General features: G+C 42.9%; 1 protein-coding gene and 1 non-coding gene across 19 annotated transcripts; both read right to left on the bottom strand.

Annotated features, from left to right (window-relative positions):
- Positions 1-21: 21 nt before the first annotated feature.
- On the bottom strand, positions 22-22,538 carry PCBP2 (poly(rC) binding protein 2). 18 transcript variants are annotated; one of them, XM_022572033.3, is made up of 15 exons: positions 22,413-22,538; positions 19,948-20,090; positions 19,360-19,383; positions 19,239-19,271; positions 18,215-18,331; positions 15,675-15,806; positions 14,573-14,701; positions 13,459-13,533; positions 11,529-11,621; positions 10,404-10,445; positions 9,082-9,154; positions 8,536-8,574; positions 7,544-7,599; positions 6,506-6,675; positions 22-468 (listed from the first exon to the last, which is right to left on the bottom strand). In XM_022572033.3, the coding sequence occupies exons 2-15, from the start codon at positions 20,014-20,016 to the stop codon at positions 432-434; spliced, it is 1,089 nt and encodes a 362-aa protein (XP_022427741.1). In that variant the 5' UTR covers positions 20,017-20,090; positions 22,413-22,538; the 3' UTR covers positions 22-431. The 18 variants fall into 18 exon arrangements, with proteins under 18 accessions (XP_022427741.1, XP_089776924.1, XP_089776922.1 ...); XM_089920798.1 differs by having other exon boundaries at positions 7,544-7,596; XM_089920796.1 differs by having other exon boundaries at positions 13,459-13,546; positions 14,574-14,701.
- LOC115803526 (U6 spliceosomal RNA) lies at positions 17,692-17,798 on the bottom strand. The gene has a single exon (XR_004024267.1). It is a non-coding gene; the product is annotated as a U6 spliceosomal RNA (small nuclear RNA).
- Positions 22,539-23,895: the final 1,357 nt, after the last annotated feature.

The following is a 23,895-nucleotide window of genomic DNA, read 5'->3' as shown; positions in this document are numbered from 1 at the left end:
AGGAACAAAACCCACATGAAATCACTGTGGCATCCAGTTTCTATTCACAAAGAAAAAGCTCCAGTCCATCTTTTAATTTTTTTGAAAAATTCCTGACATTACAGAACTAAACTGAAATGTATTAATATTCCACTCTTACATTTCCATGACAAACAAAAAAATTTCATGAGCCAAAAAAAACCCAAAAAAAACAAAACAAAAAAAAACAGGGAGAAGCTTATAAAACTAAATATGGATCTCAGCATTAACAGCTGAACAGAGAAAGGAATTAAAACGCTTTAATTAAAAAATCACGAGTGGATAAAGTGTGTAGAAACTGAAAATTTACAAACTATTTAAAACCTGGAATCGCTGACTGTTCAGAAACTACACAGATGGATCATGGGTGGTGGTGAACAGCAGAAAGGGATTATGGATGAATCTGCATTGTTCTAGCTGCTCCCCATGCCACCCGTCTCCGAGGAAAGCCTGTAACACACACACAAAAAAAAACTCGAAGTTAGTTTTCTGAGTGCCCAGCAGTACCTCACCTCCAAAACTTTTAGCCTGGCTGATGAGATGTGAAGAAGTACATAATCTGCTTCAGTTATCAAGGGAGACATTTTAAAGACTTTTTGGATTAATCAGTACCATGGTCCTATAACCCCTGCAATCCAAGCTTCCTGAGGCAAGTTACCTCACAACCAAGGGAAATTGAGGACCTTGGTTATTAATTGTGGGTATCCTTCAAACTATGCTCTATAGAATCTTTGTGGGAGATGTTAAGCACTCTCTGAAAATACACCACACACACACACACACACACTAAAGCCTCAGAGGGTCGTAATATACAGAAACTTTCTTTACTGCCCAGCTTATTTTTTAGCTTCTCCCAAGCTACTAATAGAACAGTCCCAGGTCTCTCCATCAATGTGAAGACTATTACTATTAAGAGATGCTTGAGTTTTTAAACACTAAGGCATGTTAAAGAGGGAGCAGCAAGTGTTAAGTATGGGTCAAGAATTATACCCAACCTATAGTTTTTAGGCCTAGTTTTCAAGACTAAGTGGAAGTCAAAACAATGTTTTTAGCAACTCCCTAGCTCACTCTAGAAGCTCCCCAATTTGTGGTCCTGTTAAGCCAAATTCTCCATCCAAATATACCTGGCTACAATGCCTGTTTCAAATAGACTATTTGAGGTCCTGGAATCCAATTTTGGGCTTTGAAGGAAAAGTCTTTAGATGTTCGGCTATCAGCCTGCTTCACTGATATTAGGTAGCCAGCAGGACTTAGCTCCCATTTTGAACAGAACTAAATGTGTAAGACCCAGTCTCAGTTTATAACTTTTTTTTTTTTTTTTTTTTTTTGGCTGTACCTCCTGGCATGCAGAACTTCCCCGACCAGGGATCGAACCCACACCCCTGCAGTGGAAACGTGGAGTTTTAACCACTGGACCAGCAGGGAAGCCTGAGTTTATAACTTTATTTCATAAAGATTTTAAATTTACTGGCACTCGTGTCAAGACAGCATGTAGCATCTCTTCCAGAATAACGCATATCCAAAAACTGGCCAGGAAGGCAGGGGCAGAGGGGGTGGGGGAAGGGCAGGAAATAGGTCCTTCAACTACAAACTGCATTTAGTTTCAAGTCAGAAATGCTACTGTGACCTCAGCATAAAGGAAAATAGTTCTTAAAGGGGGTAGATTCTTGCCAACCCCAAAATGGGATGATTTAGAGCAACGTAAACAACAGACCCTGAATCAAAGAGTTTAGTGGGAACTGAAGGTTGAGGAAAGGAGCTGCTGCAAACAGTTTAGATCTAGGACCTAAAAAAAACCTAAGTTCACGTAAGAAGGTGGTGGCACTCTGGCACCAAAAAGAACAGTCCAGAATTTATACACAGCCTGGGCAGGAATTGGGGGTGGCAGGGAGAGGGGGTAAGAAGGGAAAACCCAACCAGAAATACTGTGTTAAGGACTCCAGGAATAGAAGGACCACATGGGGGAGCTGTAAGCTACTAAAAAATCGAGCACCAAGAAGTACCTTTGGATGTGGTGATTTTGGTGAGCCCTTAAAACATCTGACTTCCTTCCAAGCAATCCTTTAGGGAGTACTCATTAGGTAAAGAGGCCTTCTAAAATCAAGAACTAGATAAAATAAAAACCAGGTTTCTGGGGGAGATGGTATCAGCAAGATATAAAAAGAGCTTACTAAGGAAAGCTGGACCACATGATAAAGGAGCATCTAGCAACCAACAAGAAAAACCCTATCCGGACAATGAAATTTGCCCCCCTAGTCCTTCAGGCAGACTTGGGACGCGTAACACTAATTCACAGCCCCAGCATGAGATTGAGGGACCACGAAACCAGAAGTTAATATATTGCAATATAATTAGGTTTTTTGTTGTTGTTTGTTTTTTAAACAATGTAAGCCAAAGGGGATATGGGAAAAGGTCACCAGGAAAGAAATCTCCACACTGGTTTTCTAAGTCCCTGGGAAGAGCATCATACTTTCATTACCCTGGCAATATGCATTCAGGCTGAGTGGAAACTATCAGAGCCCTTCCACCATTTTACCTACGGCATTTCTACTCTTTTATGGAGAGAGATCTTGGGATACGAAAAAGAATGAGGCTTCAGGGAGATCAAGCACAATCTTAGAAGACTGAGTAAATGTAAAGCACAAATTGCTAGTCCTGACTACTCACTCATGTGATCTGCAAATTTAAAGTCTCCCAGAGCATCTATTTCTTTAATCTGATAAGGTGAATCAAAGAGTTACAGTTGATCTTAAAGGTCCCTTCCAAATCTAGGTCTTTAATCCTCTAATTATGATGGGGTTGGTGGGGAGACAAAGGTAGGCGGGGAATAGAAGGGTAAAGGGACCTGGTTGAATAATCAGGGTTGACTTAGGATAACTGGACAGAATCCTGCCAAATCTGAGGCAATGTCACCCATTGGTTGTTCAAGATTTATCCAATGTCACAGGGAGAGGGGTAATACTAGTTCAGAGGAATGCAGACAGAAGCCGGCAAACTTTATTAGACTTTTCCCAACTTGCCTCCCCATTCTGGGTAAAGAAATAACTTCTTTCCTTCACAGCACAGTCAACTAAGGTTCTTACTGTGGCAACTTTATTACAGCTAGAAACACAAATCTGGCCAAGAAGGCTGGCTGATAACCATGAAAAAAAAAAAAAAAAGGTTAATGGAGAAGCTTTTATTCATTAACACAGAGCCTAAAACATTGTTATATTGCAAGGCAGAATAAAGCTACAAAAAGTAACAGAATGAGAAAGAAGAGCAAGAACTGTGGCTCTAGATAGAGAATTCAACAAGTCAGACTCTGAAACAGGCACTCAAGCAGAAACGGCCTAAACCTAAACAGTTTACCATTGCCCCTGCCCCCACCCTGTTATCCCCCAAAACAGTAAAAAGGAAACGGTCACAAGCTCACAATAGTTTGGTTCTCACCAATGTTAACAAAGGGAAAACAAAAACAAAAACAAAAACAAATACTTGAGGGGGTGCCCCAAGATATATGCAATCAGTAGGGAGAGAATCTCTGTTTCTCGCTTTTCAGTTTGTTAGTTACACATGGCACGGCAGAGGTGGTGGTGGTGGTAGCTGAAGCCCCGGCACCCTTAGCAGCAGACACAACATTTAGAGCCAGGAGAGGGATGGGTTTCATGCCAAGCAGACTGGAGACACAAGGGGCGGTCGGAAGAGGGTTGGGGAGGCTGGAGGGTGCGTCGGAGGTCCCCGCTGTGGCGAGCGAGGGGGTGGTGGTGGAGGAGGAAGAAGAAGAAGAAGGGGTGGAGGGTTGAGAGAGGTTGATGCTGAGGTGATCAGGGATCGTGACGGAGGCTGCCTGGGAGGAGGGTTTAGCGTTTTCTAAACTGTAACAGAGGAAAAAAAGGAACAAAAAAAAAAAGGGTGGGTGGAAGGGAAGAGCACAAAAGGGAAAAGTACAGGACAAAATCCGCTTCAGTTATCAGTAAGTGCCTCTGGTTGCCAATTAGGAAGACTTAATATCAACTTATGACAAGCTGTCTTTTATTCTGTGTCCCACCCTCTAAAAATGTATACTTTGCCAAATTCCATTCCACAATGCTATTTAAAACTGCTATGGTGAAGAAAAAGCTGACAGACTGAGAAAAATCACACACTTCCATATTACCTGACACACTGATCCAACCCAGAAGACAGAAAAGAACGATTTCAAGCAGAAAATGAAAGAGTACCCATCCATCTCCAAACAAGAACAAATGTTTCACCCACCAATCACTTGAGCAGCTTTGGGATACTAATGCACAGAATTGTTTTTTCTGTAACTGATATTAAAATTTGCTTCTAAAAAAAAAAAAAAAATTTGCTTCTACCGCCACAGCAAACTAACCAAATATGTCAGGATGGAACGGGACAAGAGCCTAAAGTAGGTCACTCATTTCAGACTTCAAAGACTGTAGCATTTTCAATGAAAAATGCTGAGAACAGAAGCATAGATAAAATAAAGCCTCATTTCTGGTGATGAGGTGGGAGAGAAAAAAAGGCCCTTTGTTTTTAACTGACTGTACTTCTCATATAGACCTTAGAAAACTGGAAGAGAGAAACTTTAAGCACTGCTGAAAAGTTCAGTTTAATAAAGTAAAACTACCACTGCTACTCCTAAAATAAGCTCTAAATCACAGTAACGACCTGTAGCTCCCAAATGCCTGCATGTGTCTATAGCAGAACTGCAGGCATTTGCTGAAGTCTGTTGGACAACCTACGGCTAAAGATTAACTCTTCAAAGGCAGGGAGGCTCCTCTCGAGACTCCATTTTGTTTACCTAAATCCAAGGACAGTTGCAATCCATAAAAAAGGTGCCAAAATCAGTAGAAATGCTCAGGGTCCATTACTGAAAACAGAGAACTCTTTCTTTACCTAGTATTCATAATAAAACCAGTTTGCTTTCTGCGTTCAAACTGGGCCAATATGAGAAAGTGAAGAGTTAGCTGCGTGCACACATAGTCCTTGCTTGGTGTTAAATGAAGCTTTAAAAAGTTTTGACCCAAATCCATAGCTTGGACAGTTTCATTAAAAAGGATGATCCTGAAAAGAGTGACTAAAATCAGGAAACAAAGGTGGACCACGTTCTGCTTCCTTACAACTTAGCCACTGACCTAGTACAGGGGTCAGGCAAGCAGGTTACGTGGAAGCACTATCTGACAACATTGAGGGCAGGTCTACCCAAGCAGAAGAAAAATCGCTTGGTTTCCAGCTTCCAAGAACACGATTCTTTCCTCTTAACAACCCACCACCCCCATTAGAAACAAGGAAACAAACCTTTGCAAACAGTCTCCATGCAAAATTAACTACCATTTCAGTCTGAACAGTAAGAATCTGACATCCTGGTAGCTGAAGAAGAAAGCAGATCTAGACATAGGAAAGTCTTTTCTACATAAAGACTAGAAAATACCTCAAGGCATCAAAAGACATAGGCAAAAGTCAGAACCACTACTGGGGATCTGATGAATTCTTAACCAGGGGATAAAAGACCATGGAATAAATACCTGATCTACATAAGCATGGCAAAAAATAGATCCCATACTTACGAATTCCTTTCCCTTGCACTAGATTCAGGAACCCATAAATTTTTTATGGACAACAGAGACCAAAGAATTGTGACAGAGGTAAATAACAACTAGGTAAAAGTCTACATAAAAGGGATAGCTAAGTCCCTTGGGGAATGAGCTGCTAACACTGGTTTAAGATGTTAGTAAGCAATTAAGAACATGACTTAAGCACATGTGCTGAGAAAGCAAGTAATATAAATGCCTTGTAGGATACCCATTGGACTGTGAATAGTCCTGCTACAACTGTGTGTATTAACATTAGCTACGTTTGGATAAAAAAAGTAAAATCTCAGAAAGTCATTAAGAGATGAGATGAGATTGTGGGGGAAAGGAAAATACTAAGCATTTCTGAAACATCCAATACCTGTACCTCTCCTTTTCCACAAGCTCTGAACAATGGAACACACTGGCAACTTGAGAAAAATGGATGTTTTCAGAATAAACGGTAATGACTGCCTCCAAAAAACTGTCTTGCTGTCACATAACTTCATTATCCTTATTTCAATTAAGGGTGCTTTGGAGCCTAAACCCCATTAGTGAAGTATTAGTCTATATGACATCTACAGCAAGACCCACATTTGGTTTTAAGTCGGTGCTCCAGCCAGAGCAGTCCTACTGGTGAAGACATGCTCCATACCTTCCACTCCCAAAACCATCAAAAAGTCAAATGCAAACAATCTATTCCCCGTCCCCCAACCCCATGCAAACTTATTACAAACTGGTTTCTTTTTCTGCTACACTAAGGATGGGTGAAAAGTAGAGCTAGACTTTTAACTTTTTCTTTTGCCATCTCTACCCTTCCCATTTCCATCCCCCAAAGAATCCCACACTTTACATTAACAGTGTAACTTCCCCCAACACATACATTACTTATGCTGGCATGAATAACACAAAAGACAGGGAACACTTACCTGACATTGATTAGATATTGAGCCAGGCTAATGCTGGCAGCAGATCCAGTGATGGTAACCTGCCTATCAGTAGATCCTTCCACTGGGTTCGCAATTTTGATCTGCGCCCCAGACATCTGACGGATCTCATTGATTTTGGCGCCTTGACGCCCGATTATGCAGCCAATCAACTTAAGGGAGAAAGACAACAAGGCATACCAAATTAAGAGTTGCATGGTTAGGTCCAAGAATTCCACCCACTCCTCAGGCTTCTACAGCTTGGGTCCACAAACATGACAGTGGAAACTATCTGCATCCTACACATTCTACTCATACACTCCTGATTTTAAAAACTGAGTTATAGATTATATCTCAACTCTTGCCCTATTCTTCTGTCTGATCACTACAGGTCAGAGCCAACTCTAAGCTGAATGACTCCTACGAGCATTAGCTCATTTCCTCAGAGTACTAACTCCAAAGACAAAATAAAGCAGAGCAAACGTGATGATAAAACTAGCTAACCAGAGATAGGGATAAAGATAAAAGTATATTCTGTTTTTGGTAAAAAAGATGCCATAACTCATCCTGCCATGATTCCTACTTCACCATCGTGACAAGAATTCTGGCTAATTTCTAATGCTTTTGCCTTGGGAAAAAGTAAAAAATTGGCCAACATTTGCACTGTCCAATACTGTAGACACTAATAACGTGATAACTAAACACATGAAGTGTGGCCAGTAAGATTGAGAAATTGAATTATTATTCTCAACAGCTACACGTGGTTAGTGACTACCACGTTGGGATAGTACAGACAGAACATCCAAGGACCACTGAGTCAAGAAACAAAGGCAAATGGGAATTTCTATTTGAGACAAAAAGCTTCTTTCTGGCTCATCAATTTCCTCCAGTTTTTACTTGAGATTTTATATAGTTTTAAGAATTTAATTTGGTGTCTACAACCCCATTTTCTTAAGAGTGGCATGATGCCGTTGAAAAGACCTCTATTCTTGAAAACCAATTCTCTTATTTTCACCCCATGCAACCCAACCATATACTTACATCGTTTGGAATGGTGAGTTCATGAGAAGTAGTCTGAGCAGATGCATCCAAACCTGCTAAAAGACAGAAGAGAGCAAAGAAGTTCAATGCACAGCATACAAACTCCCACTGATTTGTACATTAACCTAACAGAAGAAAAACGAACTGGAAACCCAGCATTGGCTGTTGGGATTCATCACTAACTTGGAAGCCTCCAAGGAGGAAAGAGGGGAGAGGGGTGTAGAAATAATGCTGGAAAGGTTCCTCTGTACACACAGAAGAGGCTGATTTCATGACATTTCCTGCAAAGCCCAGCCTATTAGGGTGTAAGGGGATGGAAGCCAAGGGGCAAGGGAATGTGGTATCCTCAATTCTCAGGACCAAAATCTAAACAAGTACTTCTGCACTTCTCCCCTTTTCTGGTTGGATTTCCTGCTGTTGTGTTCCAATTTTATCTCACCTGATGCTATCACCAGCGCCAATATCATGCCTGTTATTGGGTACCATGGACTTTTGGCACACATGCAGAGTTGCTTTAAATATACCTATATCAGATTAACACCCTCCTAACACACCCTTACCCCTAGCCTAAACTTGAAGGTCAGTGAGAATGAGATGGCAGTAAGGTGTGGGAAGTTCATTTCTCCAGATTTATTCCCTGTCTTTTGCTCAATAATTTGTTCTGGGTTTTGTTTTCCAAAGAAAAAGAAAAAAAACTCCTATCAGCAAACACCCATACCCATCTGACACCTGGACTAGACCAGACCAGCTGGCTAACTCACAAGTCTAGTCTTGCTCTCAGCTGTGGCTGCTAAAACTCAGCATTTTTAGAAGGGGGTAGGCCAGATCCATCAAGGGACCCTCAGGGATACCAGGCCCACCCCCGCTTTGCTCTCTCAGCTCCTTTCTGCCATGTGCATGTTCTGCTGGTATGTCATGGGCAGTGAAACAAGACTCCCACCAGTTTATTAATATAACAGTAGAATACTACAGATTTTTTTTTTAATCATTACCCCAATAGCCTTTCACCTCTGGAGAGCTGGATTCAATGCCTGTTAAGATACAAGTGAAAATGAGTTTGGTGGTCTCATCCTAACCCTATCGGACAAGTTATTCCTTATATATATAAAAAAAGCCCAAAAAAACAAAACAAAACAAAACAGAAACAAAAACCACTACACAATTTGGCACAAATGGATTGTTTCTACCCAGGTCTATGAACAGCTGGTGGAGAGAAAGGGGGTGCCAATCAGATCAAAGGGGCAGCAGCGAGGATGGGTTAGAAGAAATATCAGCCTACCCTTTGCCTGACAAGCATCCCCAGACCTCACCCCAAACCTTCCAGGGCCTTTTTTCTCTTTTAGAATAACTCACCCCAAATGAAAACCAAGTTAACAAACACATTACCTCCTTTGGTTTAGCCATAGAAAACAGGCAAGTTTAAACCAGCAGGATGCTGGGTAATGAAGTTTGTTTTAAACAGATGTCAAACTGAGACCTTGGGGCTGGCCTCTGTCTTGTACTACACCTTACAGAAATAAACACTGAGGTATCCATACCACTGAATCCGGTGTTGCCATGCGTCATGGGAAAATGAGACTGTTGCATTGCCAACTGGTGCAGCTTGGTCAACTGCAGGAAGGAAACAGAAGAGGTTGGCATTAGAAGAGCAAAACAGTCAGGGCTCAAGCACATTCAAATTTGAAAATGCAGAGCTCCTGATCCCCAAAGTTGGCTACTACTCAAACTATGACAGAGGGTAAGATATGGGGCTGGTATCACCATCCTGGGGATGGGCACAACAAGAAGGTAAGGGTTAGAAATAGAAAGGGTGTCAGTACAAAGAGAATGAGCGCATTTGGGGTGTGTGAAAAGACAAGCAGCAGCACCCGCCTGACAACCATCCCCCTGTGGGCTATTTAATGAAGGTGTTTGCAGCCATTGCAACAGTTGCCCCAGGGACAAGCACAGACAGGCTAGGAAAACAAACTGTGCAGTGGTGCTAGGGAAAACACACCATGCAGGGTTCTGTCAGTACTGGGAGGAGGGAAGGAGATGAGGGGGCAGGGAAACTGCAAGGAGGAGAGAGATTAAGGTGAAACCAAAGTGGGTTTAGCACACCCCCACCCCATGATTTCTACAGCTATTTTTCTTCATCTATATAAACTGTCCTGGCTATTGTAAAACCATCCCTCTTCAAGTCTACTTCCCCTCCTGGGGGCTATCGCTAACCAAGAGCCAATCTTAACTTCCCAAATCTAAAGCTCAGCACCTGAAAGAGTTAGTAAGGATAGAGGATAAGTGCAGAAAGAAATGCCCTTGAAGTCTAAATACCAGCACTTTTTAAGTTGGAGTTTTTAGTGACAAAGAAGGTTTTACTGAGTTGAATTCCCAAACATTCAGCTTCCTACCCCTCCCTGTGTAAACAAACCCCTTTCCCCACCCCTCCAGATGCTTTTTAAACTGTCACCTCAGACTGAGGAGTACACAAGGGCAAAGCCAACCTCCCACCTCCCATCCCCCGCCATGGAAAGGACTCCAAGCAGAGATGCACAGCCCACTGTCAATTTAAGCTGTGCCCTGGGATAACAAATGACAGTATACCGTGGAACATTTCTCTTTTAGAGTAATCTGGAACATGGGAGAAAGCAGAATCTAATAATCTGCCAGATTATAATTTCCAGGGATTAAATGGCAAAAACAAGGTGCTACTATGTCCTGATTAAAGATCATTTAAGGGCCAAAATATGGAGTTCACCTTGTGAGGAAAACAATACTGCAAATGTTTAAGACCCAACTCACTCCTGCCTACATGGAGAAAAGAGACAATTTTGGACGGGAGAAGGAACTTTTCAAAACAAGAAGTGAAAACAAAACTTACATCTGGCTGTGGAATGGCATACTGTCCTTGAATGGTATAGGCCTACAAAAGGAGGAAAACAGTTCCTATTAAAAACCAATCACGGACAGCCACCCAGTGGGGGGAAAAAGACAGATTTCAACTAGCCAGGAAGCCAGAGTTGAACTAGAGAATAGGGAGGCCAGGGGTTGAGGCAGTAGATAGTATCTCACAAATACAGTCAGACCTGTTGGCCTTCTTTAAACCCTAATATGATGGCTTATTCCGGGATGCCTATAAAGGGAGCCATGTTCCCTGCAATCAAAGACAAAATAACACATCTGTTTCTTAATGAAAACGTGGGAAGTGGGATTAAACAATGCCTCGACTGCCCAAGCCCCCTTCCTTCTCCCTGTGTACAAGATAGCCTAGAAGGAAAACGGTCTTTCCTCAGCCACCCCAACCCTTCTACCAATCATGGTGACATGAATGATTTTTATCTGCACAAACCTACATGGCATGTTTTGAAACACTTCCCTTTTCCTATCTTATTTTTCTCTACATCTGCCTAAAGACCTTAAGTGCACTGGAAGCTAGCTGGGTCCCTAGCACTAGGGAGCTGACCATAGGAACATACCCACACAAAAAAATCACTGTGTTCTAAGTCCTGCCTTCTCCCACCTCCCCTCCATAAAAGGCACTTGCAGCTCCCACTACACCCTCCTCCCCCCACACCATAACCTCCCAAAAAGGGAGCTGGGTCTTCAGGGCAATGGGGTGGGGACAAGGAGAATCGGGAAGGGAGGGGAAGGAAGGAGCAGCTGGTTCACAGGATGTGAGGCTTCTCACATCACAGTGGCCAGTACCCCCAAAAGTGCACCCAGGTTGGGGTGGGAAGGTGAAAATGGGGTAGGAGGAGTAGGAGACAGGGAAAAGGGGTTGAACAAAAAAAGGAAAAAAAAGGAAAAAAAAAAGAGAGTTGGTGTTACCATCTGGTGGGCTACGCAGCCTGTGTGAAATGAGGTGGGGGGGGTCAGTCCAGGTCCCCGTGGACAGGTGGTGTCCACAGCACAAAAATCACCAGCGCCACTGGCCCCCCGCGTGTTGGCAGTCTCGGCTGAGGCGGAAGGATTGAGTGAGCCTTGGAGACTGAACATCCCCTCTCACCTCTAGAGGTGGTCCCTCCAGGTCAGGGTTGAGGCACATGGACGGGGTGGTGTGGGGAAAGCTCGCACTGTCGCTGCCTGTGCTGTACCTGTCCTGTGGATAAATAGAGGATTTCAGTCTCCAGGGCTGTCAATCCGGCACCTTGTCACCAGCATGAAATTCACACAAAAAAAGTTGTTTAATTTTTTCTTTTCCTTTAAAAAGGAGCTCACAACACAATTTGAAACGAGCTGCAATCAGTGAATTAAAAAAAAAAGTTACCTATGGTGGCAGATTTCACACTGCACAATTGGGCTATTTTCAGTCAGAATGAAGGGGTGGGGCAACGAGCTGATGCCAGCTCCTGGTCAGTGTGCGATTAAATTGAACCCCTACAGAGCCCACTTTGTCACAGAGGAACAAAAGACACAGGTCCATCTGTGGACACTGCATGAACTGGTCCATTTAAAAAGGCCCATGGGAATAATCCAAGAAGGGCCACTCATGGAAGAAGAAGCTGCAAGTTTTTAGAGGGTGGTCAATTGAATAAAGGGGAGGGAGGGAAGGAAAGCAAAGAGGTAAGAAGGGGTGGGTGGGAAGGGGAGGGAAGGAAAGGGAAATGAAGGAAGACTTGTAAATGGAGAGGACTGCTGCTGTGCAGTATGGACTCTAGATAATCCCAAGTGGGAGTGGAAGAATCCAGAAGAGTAGGAACTTGTAGTTCCAGGGTAGAAGGGAAAACTCCTAGAACTAAACCTCCCTGCTACACTGACTCTGGGCCTGTATATCCTGCCTAACTATCCAGACTCATGGAGAGCCCTCTGACCAAACCAGTTTGTACAAGGCTAGTGTTAAAAGCAAGGTACTAAACTATGATATGATTAATTTCTTGTGAACGCTTCCAGAACTACAAGACAAACTAAGTCCCCCAAAACTTATTCAGTTTTATGACAACTCAATAGAATATGAATGAGATGGACTTTAAGTGCTTCTCCAGTTCAAATATAAGATGGAACTAGTTGAATATCTGTGCTTTTAACAGGTCAGCCCCATGTAGGAAAAGGCACCTTGAGCACTATACTTGTTTAGGCAGCTACCAAAATCAAGGTCACTATTTCAGCCTGAACCTCAATATTTTAAAAACCTACCTACTCCTCAAATACTAACCAAAAAGCATAAAACCATGGTGCTAATCAGTGCCCTTTGTCATAAAAATCTAAATTCAGAATAAACCACGTGCCAAGGATCCAGAGTTTAGGTGGGTGAAGGAGGAGAGGTCAAAGGGGTGCTTTGGTGTTCTTACTCTAACACCAAAGGTCACAGACCCACACAGCCCAACATGCTCTCCCCCTTCTATTCTTAGACACTGAACCCTTACCCCAGCTGATTTGTTATGCCATGTGGGTTCAAACCAGTGTTTATGAGGTTAAGAGCCCGGGGACAACACACTGGAGTTTGGGAGTGAAGGGGTAGGAGTAGGGGAGGTGAGATGGGGAGAAGGGGAAGTTTGTAGGACACTCAATTTCAGGACCCCCAATTTGAGACCACCATCCAAGAATCTCTTTCAGAGGTCCAACTCTTTGCTACCTTTATTCAGACCTCTAAAGAACACCCCACACATGAAAAAACATGGGATGGGGTGGGGTAGGGAAAGAAGTAGTGACACCAAGGCAATTTAACCCGTTCTTCTAACCCAACCCACCTTAAATTACTAAGTAAATTACCTCTTCCGAGTGCCTACAAAACTCCCATTGCCTGCTAAAAATTAAATAAGATAGCATTCATAGCTTTCTCCAGTACAAAAAATAAATAAAACTGAAAGCAGGTCAAATTATGGCCAGAGTACAGGTTTCAGCAAGCATGCAGAGTGGCCTGGTGTGCTGCTGGCAAAGTTTTGACATTTCAAACATAATCCTTGTTCACCTTAGCCCACCAATAAAAAATTTCTTACCTGACCACCTGCAAAGATGACTGGAGAACTGGACGGCTTGGGCCGGTACGGGATGGTCACGCCCTTCGGGGGGGACTGGGAGAGAGTCAGAGGGGAAAAAAACAAAAAGAGATAAGGTTTCAAAGCTGCTTCAGCTGTGTGGCTTAAGCTCACACAGGTCAGTTAAATTAAAAACTGTATTATTTCCATTCCCTCACCTACCAACGCTGTCTCTGGCTAGATCTAATCTCAAATCATCTGCAGTTATTTGCCTTTAAAGCAGTAAGATGGTCCGTGGACTACAGAGCTCACACTAATTCTCATCAAGGCAGATGCCCCTGTAATAATTTAGGCATTATTTCCATGTGTTCAAATAAGTCTAATTAACACGAAAAACCTGTATGTGTACATATGTACGTTTGAGTTGGTAATTAAGATCCTACATTTTGGCCTGAATAGGAAATAAAGACAAAATAGGAAATAAAACTCCCAAATGTTGCACCTAGGATAATACAGAACTGTCCATAAATAGTTCAAAGGCTCAATCAATATTTTCCTAAACTCTACTTGAAAATTCTACTTTCCTTTCTCACCAATATGGGACCAACTCCCTATGACAATTCTAAAAAGGTTTACTTCCCCTTAATTTTGCTATTCTTGTTAATTGAATAGCATCCACCAGAACCTCATAAGTCATTCAGAAAAACCATTATGGATACATTTTTTTTATATATACAGCATTCTGAATATAATCCTGCCTCATCAGAAATTAATTTAAAGAATATATCAAAGTTGCACGTAGCTAAAATATTGTAATCTGAAAGGCAATTTAACTTAGCTTCTCAGGAACCCAGATACATCTTTTGTCCACTCATTCCTAGTAGTGAATCTTCCCCTACCAACTCTGCTAAAATCGCTGTAAACCAAATGATCACCACTGCTTAGTTTCTATTTTTGCTTGCACTATAAGAAAAGTCAAAGCTGGGGGAAGGAAAATATGAACTCAGGGAACCTCTTCCCCACCCCCACTGGAGGCTTCTAACAGCCTCACCTAATTCTAGTCTTACTAAATATAGATCAGTCTGTCTCCCTAAATCACCCTCCCCCCATTCTCAGCATGAGCCTGAGGGCTTACCTCCAACATGACCACGCAGATCTGTTTCACACACTCAATGATGGACTGCGGAATGCCAGCAATAGTGATGGCCCGCTCAGTTGAGTTGGGGAGCATATCCCCTGCCACCTGGACCTGAGCCCCTGTACTCTTTGGGGATAAAAAAAATTTAAAAATCAGAGAAAACAGCTCACACTCTTCAGTATCTCCCAGCAGAAATCTTAAGAATCTAAAGCTCAGTAGACACTTATCCCATCTCCTATCTTACCCTTTTTATCCTCCCTTCCCACTCTTCCCTTATTCCAGATAAGACTGTTTAATCAGTTATAAATTATCCTCTGAAAGCTGAAAATAAGGCTGAATAACAGCCTAAATTTAACCTGGTCTCAAGAAAAAGGTCCCTCTAGACAGTTTCCTCTCAGCTAATGATAGCTCTGTAGGCCATCAAACAAAATACCCACAAATATCACCCACCTTTCGTTCTCTTATTTAACAAATGTTTATATCAAGCCCATGCTATATGTGCCAGGTACCACCCCAGGTACTTGGAATACATCAATGAACAAAATCAAAATCCCTGCTCACATGGCATGTACAAAAGGCTCCCAAAAACTACAATTAGTTTTCCTTTAGGAGCCATTCAAATTTCATTCCAACATCCAATTCAATAACTCCCAGATATAATTAAAAGCTTCCATAATTTCATGTAACTTCCATAATTTAAAAGGGAGAATTACAACTACATCCTAATACACCTTCATTTTCCCCTTGCTATTTAGGGATTTGGCCAAGAAAAACATTTGATATTATTATCAATCAAATTGTAAGCTCTTTAAACATTAAAAAAAGATAACGTAGTCTCATGGAAAAGTTGCCAATGGGTCATATGCAATAGGTGGAAATTCTGGTTAACTTTTCTGATTTATTGTTGTTGAAATATATGGAATATAAAATATATATATACACATATATCAAGCAAATTACAGTCTTCTAGGACTATTACTTTAATAAAAATCTTCATCTCAATGAACACAAACTTTTCCTAGACATAGTAAAGGCTAATAGAAGAAGCACATTTAGAATAATTTACATTTCAAAAAGAAAATGAGCACAAGTTACCAACCTCACGTATTTCCTTGATCTTGCAACCACCTTTCCCAATGAGAGAGCCACACTGACTAGCAGGGACCACCAGCCTCAGAGTGACTGGGGGTCTACTGGCAGCTGTGCTATTGGTCATAGAGCTGCTGATGTCCTACAACAAGAAATTAGTCAAAACATCAGAAGAATATAAAAGTTTAAACAGATCCCTGGGAACCCATAACTGCCATGAAAGAACCTTACAAGGGACATATTATGTCACAATCTGCATCAACAAAGGTTCAAATATTGCCTCCCCCCAAAACCCTATTTCTGAAAAGATAAAATGGCCTACAAACGTCCTCAGGTTTAGCCCTAAATATATTTTCCTTCACACCGGAAGTGTTCTTGGTAGAGAGAAAACTTACTTTGAAAATTAAAGAGTTTTCTCAGTAGAAGACAAAATTAAATATTAAGAGATAGAACAACGCAATCCAAATTCAAGTAACTGGGCTTCCCTGGTGGCGCAGTGGTTGAGAGTCCGCCTGCCGATGCAGGGGACATGGGTTCGTGCCCTGGTCCAGGAAGATCCCACATGCCGCAGAGCGGCTGGGCCTGTGAGCCATGGCCGCTGGGCCTGCACGTCCGGAGCCTGTGCTCCGCAATGGGGAGAGGCCACAACGGTGAGAGGCCCGTGTACCGCAAAAAAAAAACAAAACAAAAAACAAATTCAATTCTCTTAGAAAACTACATAAAGATTAAATACTGTACTTCCATTTATCCTTGTCTTAATTTCTTGGTAATATTACCATTGTACAGATAATGAAATGGAGGCTAAGTACCTACCCCAATCACATCTAAAAAGCTGTAGATTTTAAACTAAAGGACTGTATTGGTTCCAAAGCCCGTAGTCTTTCCCGTTACAATATGCTGCATCTGAAAGTCATGGCTTTAAACTAGTTAAATTTAGCCTTCTGAGGATTAAATGGTTTTAGCCTAATCTCTATGTAGTAGCTAGACCTGGGAACTCCTCAAACATAAGCCCCTAAAGTCAAGAACATGCTTCTTATTTGTTGAAAGTATGAATAGATTTTCTGAATTTTTTAAAAAAATATTTATTTGGCTGCACCGGGTCTTAGTTGTGGCACGCAGGCTCTCTGGTGCAGCATGTGGGATCTAGTTCCCTGATCAGGGATTGAACCGGGTCCCCTGGCGCTGAGAGCTCAGAGTCTTAGCCACTGGACCACCAGGGAAGTCGCTAGATTTTCTGAACTTTTTTAAAGCTACAAGCTCTGGATTAGCAGGGTCTTGCAGATCAAAGGATAACATTTCTGATCTTGGCAAGGATAAGATTTCAGGCACCATTAAGGCATCAAGCAGCAGCCCTGAAGCTCTCCTCTGCCTGCAATGTCAATTGCATGATTAGCACTATTACTGCAGAAGTGGGAGGAAGCTGAAGACTGGACCTAGGGCAATGGTTGTTCAGCATTATAAGGTTGAAACCAGTTAATTATTTAAAAAAAAAAAAAAAAAAACTTCCTTCAGTCAGAAAATCTCTGGTATTGATATTTTGCTTCTGATCACTTATAAAACGCATTCCCTCCCTCCAAGTATAGCTCAAGTATAGTATAGACACAGTTACCAGATTGATTTTTTTTTAAATATATAACTGCAGCCAGGGTTGGGAGATACCTGTATTTATGGAGTATATTAGTGTTCAGAAGGGCTCCTAACGAAAGCATGTTAATTTAGTCCACTCAACTATGAATTAGGGGACATAATTACCAACACAGTGGTGGCATACCTTCAAAACTGCTGGTTAAGAAATAAAAGATGCTGGTTTTTCACACATTTTTTAGAGTCCCTGATAAGAGTCAAACTATTTGGGGGTTTTTCTGGGGGCTCTTTTATTCAAGTATAGTCAATATACACTATTTAGGTTTCAGATGTACAACATAGTGATTTGACATTTAAATACATTACAAGATGATCAGCACAGTAAGTGTAGTAACCGTTTGCCACCAAACAAAGTTAACCTCCCATTACTTATTTTATAACTGGAAAATAGGGAATGCTTCACAAATGTGCATGTCATCCTTACACAGAGGCCACGCCAATCTTCTCTGTATCATTCCAATTGTAGTTTATGTGCTGCCAAAGTGAGCACTCCAACTACAGTTGGGGGTTAGGGGTGCCGACACCCCACCCCAGTCAGAAGTCCATGTATAACTTAACTTATCCGCAGTTCTGCATCCACAGATTCAAGCAACCTCTGATTGTGTAGTTCTACAATACGTATTGTGTAGTACGTATTTATTGAAAAAAAAAAAAAAATTAAGTACAAGTAGACCTGCACACTTCAAACTCGTGTTGTTCAAGGGACAACTGTATTTTTCTACCGATTAAAGTGACATCTTTTTTTAATTACAAATGGTCCAATTTGGGGGATGATGAATGGGAGCAAAGAACCCATTTATGGAGTTTTATGATCTAGTCTGTCCTTGAATTTTAAAAGCCCTTAGAAATCATTAAACTATCTAGAAGCACTTAAAAATAAAGAATGAGGGGCAGGGAACAACAAACCTCTTCCAGTTTGTCAATGATCATAGCAAAGGCTTTGAAGATGGCATTAGTGGGTCCAGCCAAAGTGATAATCCTCTCAGGACAATTCCCTTCTGAGATGTTGATACGTGCACCACTCTGGATAGGAAACAGAGCCAAAAGGTTAAAGAGAAAAAGATCTGAGCATACACACACACACACACACACACAAATATATAATCCCTCTTAAATAAGATGGGAAAGAAGCTGCCTGTATACATGATTCTGACACAAGGCAATATCGACATCACTTCAAATACTGCTCCATATTTGTCCTCAAACATAAACTACAGAAGCTGCTTTAAGTCTTGAATGAACTGAGACTTCCTAAAATTACATTTCCCAGCATACTATTTGTCATTACAAATAACTGCGCCAGAAAAATACAAGCTTCTCCTATTAAGATCTCCCCCTCAGGCTTCCCTGGTAGCACAGTAGTTAAGAATCTGCCTGCCAATGCACGGGACACGGGTTCGAGCCCTGGTCCAGGTGGATCCCACATGCCGTGGAGCAGCTGAGCCCGTATGCCATAACTACTGGGCCTGCGGCTCTGGAGCCCATGAGCCAGAACTGCTGAGCCCGCGTGTCACAGCTGCTGGGGCCCACCTGCCTGGAGCCTGTGCTCCGCAACAAGAGAAGCCACCACAATGAGAGGCCCGTGCACCGCAACAAAGAGTGGCCCCCGCTCGTCGCAACGAAGACCCAACCCAGCCAAAAATAAAATAAATAAATCTAAAAAAAAAAAAAAAAAAAAAAGAGAGAGAGAGAAAAAGATCTCCTCCCTTCTGGGACTTCCCTGGGGGTCCAGTGGTTAAGACTCTGCGCTTTCACTGAAGCAGGCGCAGGTTTGATCTCCGGTCGGAGAATTAAGATCCCACATGCCGCACGGCCAAAAAAAAAATTCCCCCTTCTAATCTCTCATTAAATTTTTTTTTGCTTTTGTTTTAAAGGTTTTTTTACTTCCCAAGTTAACAGTCCCTTAACCCCCCCATCCACAATAACTCACCTCCTCACGCATCTTCTTAACTGATTCTCCTTTCTGTAAGAGGAAAAGTCAAGAGTGAGTTCCAACTGCTATTTAAACGCAGGCTGACTAAATAGTAATTAGAGTTGAAGTGATGTCTTACCTTCCCGATGATACTGCCAACTTCCTGCAATGGAGAAAATTAGTGTCAAATATGAGGAAATCTGAAGCGTTCATTATCACAAAAAGTTATTTTTAACAGTCCAAAGCAATGGAAAAACTAAGATTTATTGGGAAAGGGAATGGACAGGCTTATTATTTTCTTTGCTCAAAATATAAGCAAAGCTATCGAAGAACTGTGAAGAAATAATGGAGTAATTAAATGCTATCTTTAATATAAATCCTTTTTTAAAATACCAAATATATCACCCCACCTTAAAGTTACCCCAAAATTGTTTGGGCAGGGGAAATCTACCTATCACAAGCTATAGCAACATCCATGACAAAAACTTATCATCCAGGTATGAGACAGTCTTTGGCTCTGGCCTCTGGTTAAGCCTTTCCTGCTCAGTGGCGCTTCCTAGTAAAGTCTGTTCGTTTTCCCACTACACTCTCATCTACTCCGCTAGAGAAGAGTTCTAAAGCCAGACACCCCACAGTGCTAATCTGATGAGCTCCGAGATCCATGCCCTCTCTTCCTGGCCCCTCCCCTAGCAGTTACTATGACCCAATTTCCCAAGCTGGTGCATACCTTTCCATGCATAAGTAGCCGGATGGTGAGAGTGACATTTAATCCACCTTCAATCACACCGGTGTCCATGTCGAGCAGTGTTCTGAGGAGCTGGACTTTGAGTGGTCAAGTCTTTGGTCACTGGTGGGGGTGAAAGTCAAAAACTGAAATGAAAACATGACAAAAATCAGAGTAGGAAAACAACAGAAACTTACTTTAACCATTATCAATATTTTCTAATGAACTCGTTTCCTTAAATGACAGTCTATCAGTTGGCAGGCTTATATACATCCAGCACAACTGCATTAACAGCTCAGGTTCTGTTACAAAGTATGGAAGGCAACTTTCCAGTCTGCTCTCATTAACGGTATGGTTTCCGCTGACTCTCAGGATGTGAAAGATTCCTTCAATTGGCAATGGTTCTAAGGGAACTGCTGAACGTGCACCAGTTGTCCTTCAGCAGAATAAGCTTCAAGAGAATACAGAAACACCTGGAAATCATGAGGGCAAACCTCAAACTAACCAACTACACTCAGGGCAATGACCTTTTGCTTCCCTGTTAGGAAGCTTCTTGGGTTGAAAGCTAGAGAGGACACATGTAAACGTTCTTACTGGCAGCAATTTCTAGGTAAAGAAATTGATGAGAGGCATCTCACATTAAAATTCTGAATGTCAATAGATGCCACCAAATAATTTTTTAAAGATTTACATCAAAAACCTCATTGAAAAAGGCATCTGAAATGCCTTCTATTGCAGGCTGGGTTCCATATTCCCCTTTGGGAAATGACTCAATACATTAAGTGCAGCCTGAGTCCTCTTTTCCCAACCTAGCTTGATAGTCACTCAAGATCTGAAAATTTTCCTTGCTTCTGTGTTAACCTCTGTTACCACTCAAGTCTTCATTCAAATCTATTAAATCTTATATTTTCTTCCAAAGGAAACAATCGAAATTAAAACTGGTACTGCTAAAAATTTATTGTGTAGTTGTTTTAAACAGCAGTAACGAGCCTTTCCTACTGAGGCCCTTTCCCCACGTATCCTCTAAAGCAATGTTCCTAACATTTCTGCTTTAGAATAATTGATCACGTGTAGAAAGAATGTTTTTGGATATACCTTAGCCTACAACACCTCTTTAGGCCCTAAGAGTGGCTCTTCCCAAAGTTGTGAAATTTCTCCAGTGACATTTTTAGTATCCATCCCTTCAAAACAACATCAGTGATCTCTCTCCTACAGCCAGTCTTCCCCCTTCACAAAACCAGCCACCGTTTTAACTTTGCTCTAACACAAAGCCCATATTCTAAGTATTTAAACTGTTTAAGTGGCTGCCAGACCATTCTGTATATGGCAAGCTGCCCTATGGCTACCTCAAGTAAGTGACTGAGGCATCCCCAAAGCACTTCATCCCCCCATTTCCAGAATGTAATTAATTACTGGCAAAATCCCAGAATTCAACACTTTTCACTCAAGGAAAAACAATAGTGCTGGGGGTGAGGGGGGGAACGGGGAGAGAGAGTTAAGTCTGTGCAGAAAACTTTCTTTTTTCAGTAAGACATGGTAAAAATTTGGCAGTTTAATTCCTTATCCCCACTCACATAATAGGAAGCACGTTACAAATACCACAATAAATGTAAGTTCGAAAAGGCAAGAAAATTGAAAACCTATTTGAAGCCATTTCTTGAGGTAAGAAACAAAGGTGCATTTCCAACTCCAAATCATCCAAGAAATCCCTGTCATATTTCTCTCCTGACTAGGTCAACGTCAGTGTACCCAATCCCAGGAATCCAGCTGTTAATCCTGCAGTCCATTACCCCTTCTCCTATAAATAGCTCGGTCTGGGTCTATAGCGGCATTTTGTAATTTCAAAATTCGTTACCTCGAGAGAACGTCCTGCATAACTCGGTAACTGGGAGCCCGTCTACCCTTTCTTTAACTCCACAGCCCCCCTCCCCTTGGTCATCCAAGCATTTTCCACTCAAAAAATGCACCCCCCTATCCCTCCACTAGAAAAGACGGGAAAAAAAATAAACGGTTCGGTCGGGGGGGGGCGCTGCGATCCAGGGGGAGGAGCCGGACTAGTAGCGCCTCCTCGTGTGGCTGCGCCAGCGCCTGACCCCCGCGGGGAGCCGCGCTCACCCGCCCGGCCAGCAAGCCGGCCATCGCCTCCCCTCACCCGCCTCAACCAACAAATCCACCGCCGCCCCCCCCTACCGCGCGCGCGCCCTCCTTGACTCCTGCGCAGCCGCCACCGGGAAAAAGCGGGGGGGGGGGGGGAGGGGGGGAGGGGGAAGGCCTTTCGCGAGGCCTAGTAGGCCTCGCCGGAGCCAGGGCCTCGCGTGAATGGCCGGCCAAGCAGAGTGAGGAGGTAGGCGCTCACGCGGGACTACGCGAGGTCGGGGCTCGTGACGAGGACCGGAGACCGCTAAGAAAGATGGCAAGAATAGAAATAGAACTGTAGCCGCGGGCGGAGGGAGAATCTTGAAGCTTACCTGCAGGCGCGAGGCGACTGAGGGGAAAAGGGGAGCGGGCGGGAAGGGGAAGGGCGGGAGGCCGGGGGCGGAACAATAGGGGCGGGCGGGAAGGCGAGGGGGGCCCCGCGGGCGGGCGGAGGAGGAAGGGGGGGGTGGAGGAGGAGGAGGAGGAAGGGGGAAAGAGACCCCGGGGCGGGTGGAGGGCGGCGGAGGGCGGGCGGGCGGGCGGAGGGCGGGCGGGCGGGAGAGGGCGCAGGCTGCGGCTGCTCCGGCTGCTGCCTCTGCTGGTCTGGGAGGGGGACGGGGCGGAGCGGCCCGCTTTCAACCCCGCGCACCCTCCGACCCCGGAAGCGCTAACCGCCCCGGGGGCCGGCGAGGCGACTGCGTCGTCCAAACCCTCCCCACGCAATACGGACGGCCTCCCAACAGCCTAGAGCGGCTCCGTGGACACCGCTGGCACCAGCGAGACAACTGGTAGCAGACGGCGAAGTTCATGATAGAGCGGCAGCGTGGGGGGGGCAGGGAGGAAACTAGTGTCCCCTAGCGGGCTGTCTGGAAAGCCCAGGCGTAAGTGCGGAGAGAGTTGGCAGTCGCCGTGGATAAAGGAAACGGGAAAATGGGATGTGTGAGGAGAAACTGACAAGAGCCGGGAAAACCCAGTAGTCTATAGTGATACTCAGAAAGAGAAAAAAAGCTAATTTGCCACATTGGAGGTCACTTTTACACCAACTTACTCTGAAAATTGGTAATTAAAAGGAAAGATTTAAGCATTTACCCTTTCTTTTAGGAAGAACTGTAGTTCATCTCTAGTCGATAAGGGAAAACTTTTTTCAAGAGTTCCATATAATGAATGTAGAGAAATAAAAAAGTTAGAAAATCACCATTTATTCTCCAACCCAAAATGAAATAATTGATTCAAGCAAGTGCCATCAATCATCAAAACTCTAAGGGAAAGTTTGTTAGGGAGCAGGATGTTATCCTGGTATCACATGGATACCAGGATGTTATCCTGGTATCACATGGACTATTTGAAAAAAAAGAAAGAAACCCGAAAATTTCAAATCGAAACATCATATAGTCACCACCTTACCCAAGTGATCAAACTTTGCATCACTAATAGTACAGCTTTGACATAGTCCTTGGTGAGATGCAATAAGTACATAGCATCATCTGTTAAGTATTCTTGTCAAGTGTTTAATCTTAATATAATCAAGCCTTCAGACCCGATTTGCAATTTACAGGAAATTTACAAGGGATAAAGGAAAAAGTTAAACACATCAAGGAGATAATCAGCAAATCCAGAATCCAGGACATTCTACAAGACAACTAGGCTGTTCTCTTCGAAAAGAAAGAGAGGAGGAAAAGGAAGGGGAGGGAAAAGAGGAGAAATTTAAAAGAATGATAATCAAATGTAATGTGTGGATCTTGTTTGGATCCTGTTTTTTTTTAAGAAGAAAAACAGCTATATAAGACATTTCGGAGACAACTGAGGAAATTCAAA

Source organism: Delphinapterus leucas, chromosome 11 (assembly GCF_059928025.1).
Source record: "Delphinapterus leucas isolate spDelLeu-1000000601 "Yukka" chromosome 11, BTC_Dleu_Yukka2, whole genome shotgun sequence".
In the NCBI taxonomy this organism is placed as follows: Eukaryota; Metazoa; Chordata; class Mammalia; order Artiodactyla; family Monodontidae; genus Delphinapterus; species Delphinapterus leucas.
Note: the sequence above shows the minus strand (reverse complement) of the source record. Positions and strands in the feature narration are given on the sequence as shown.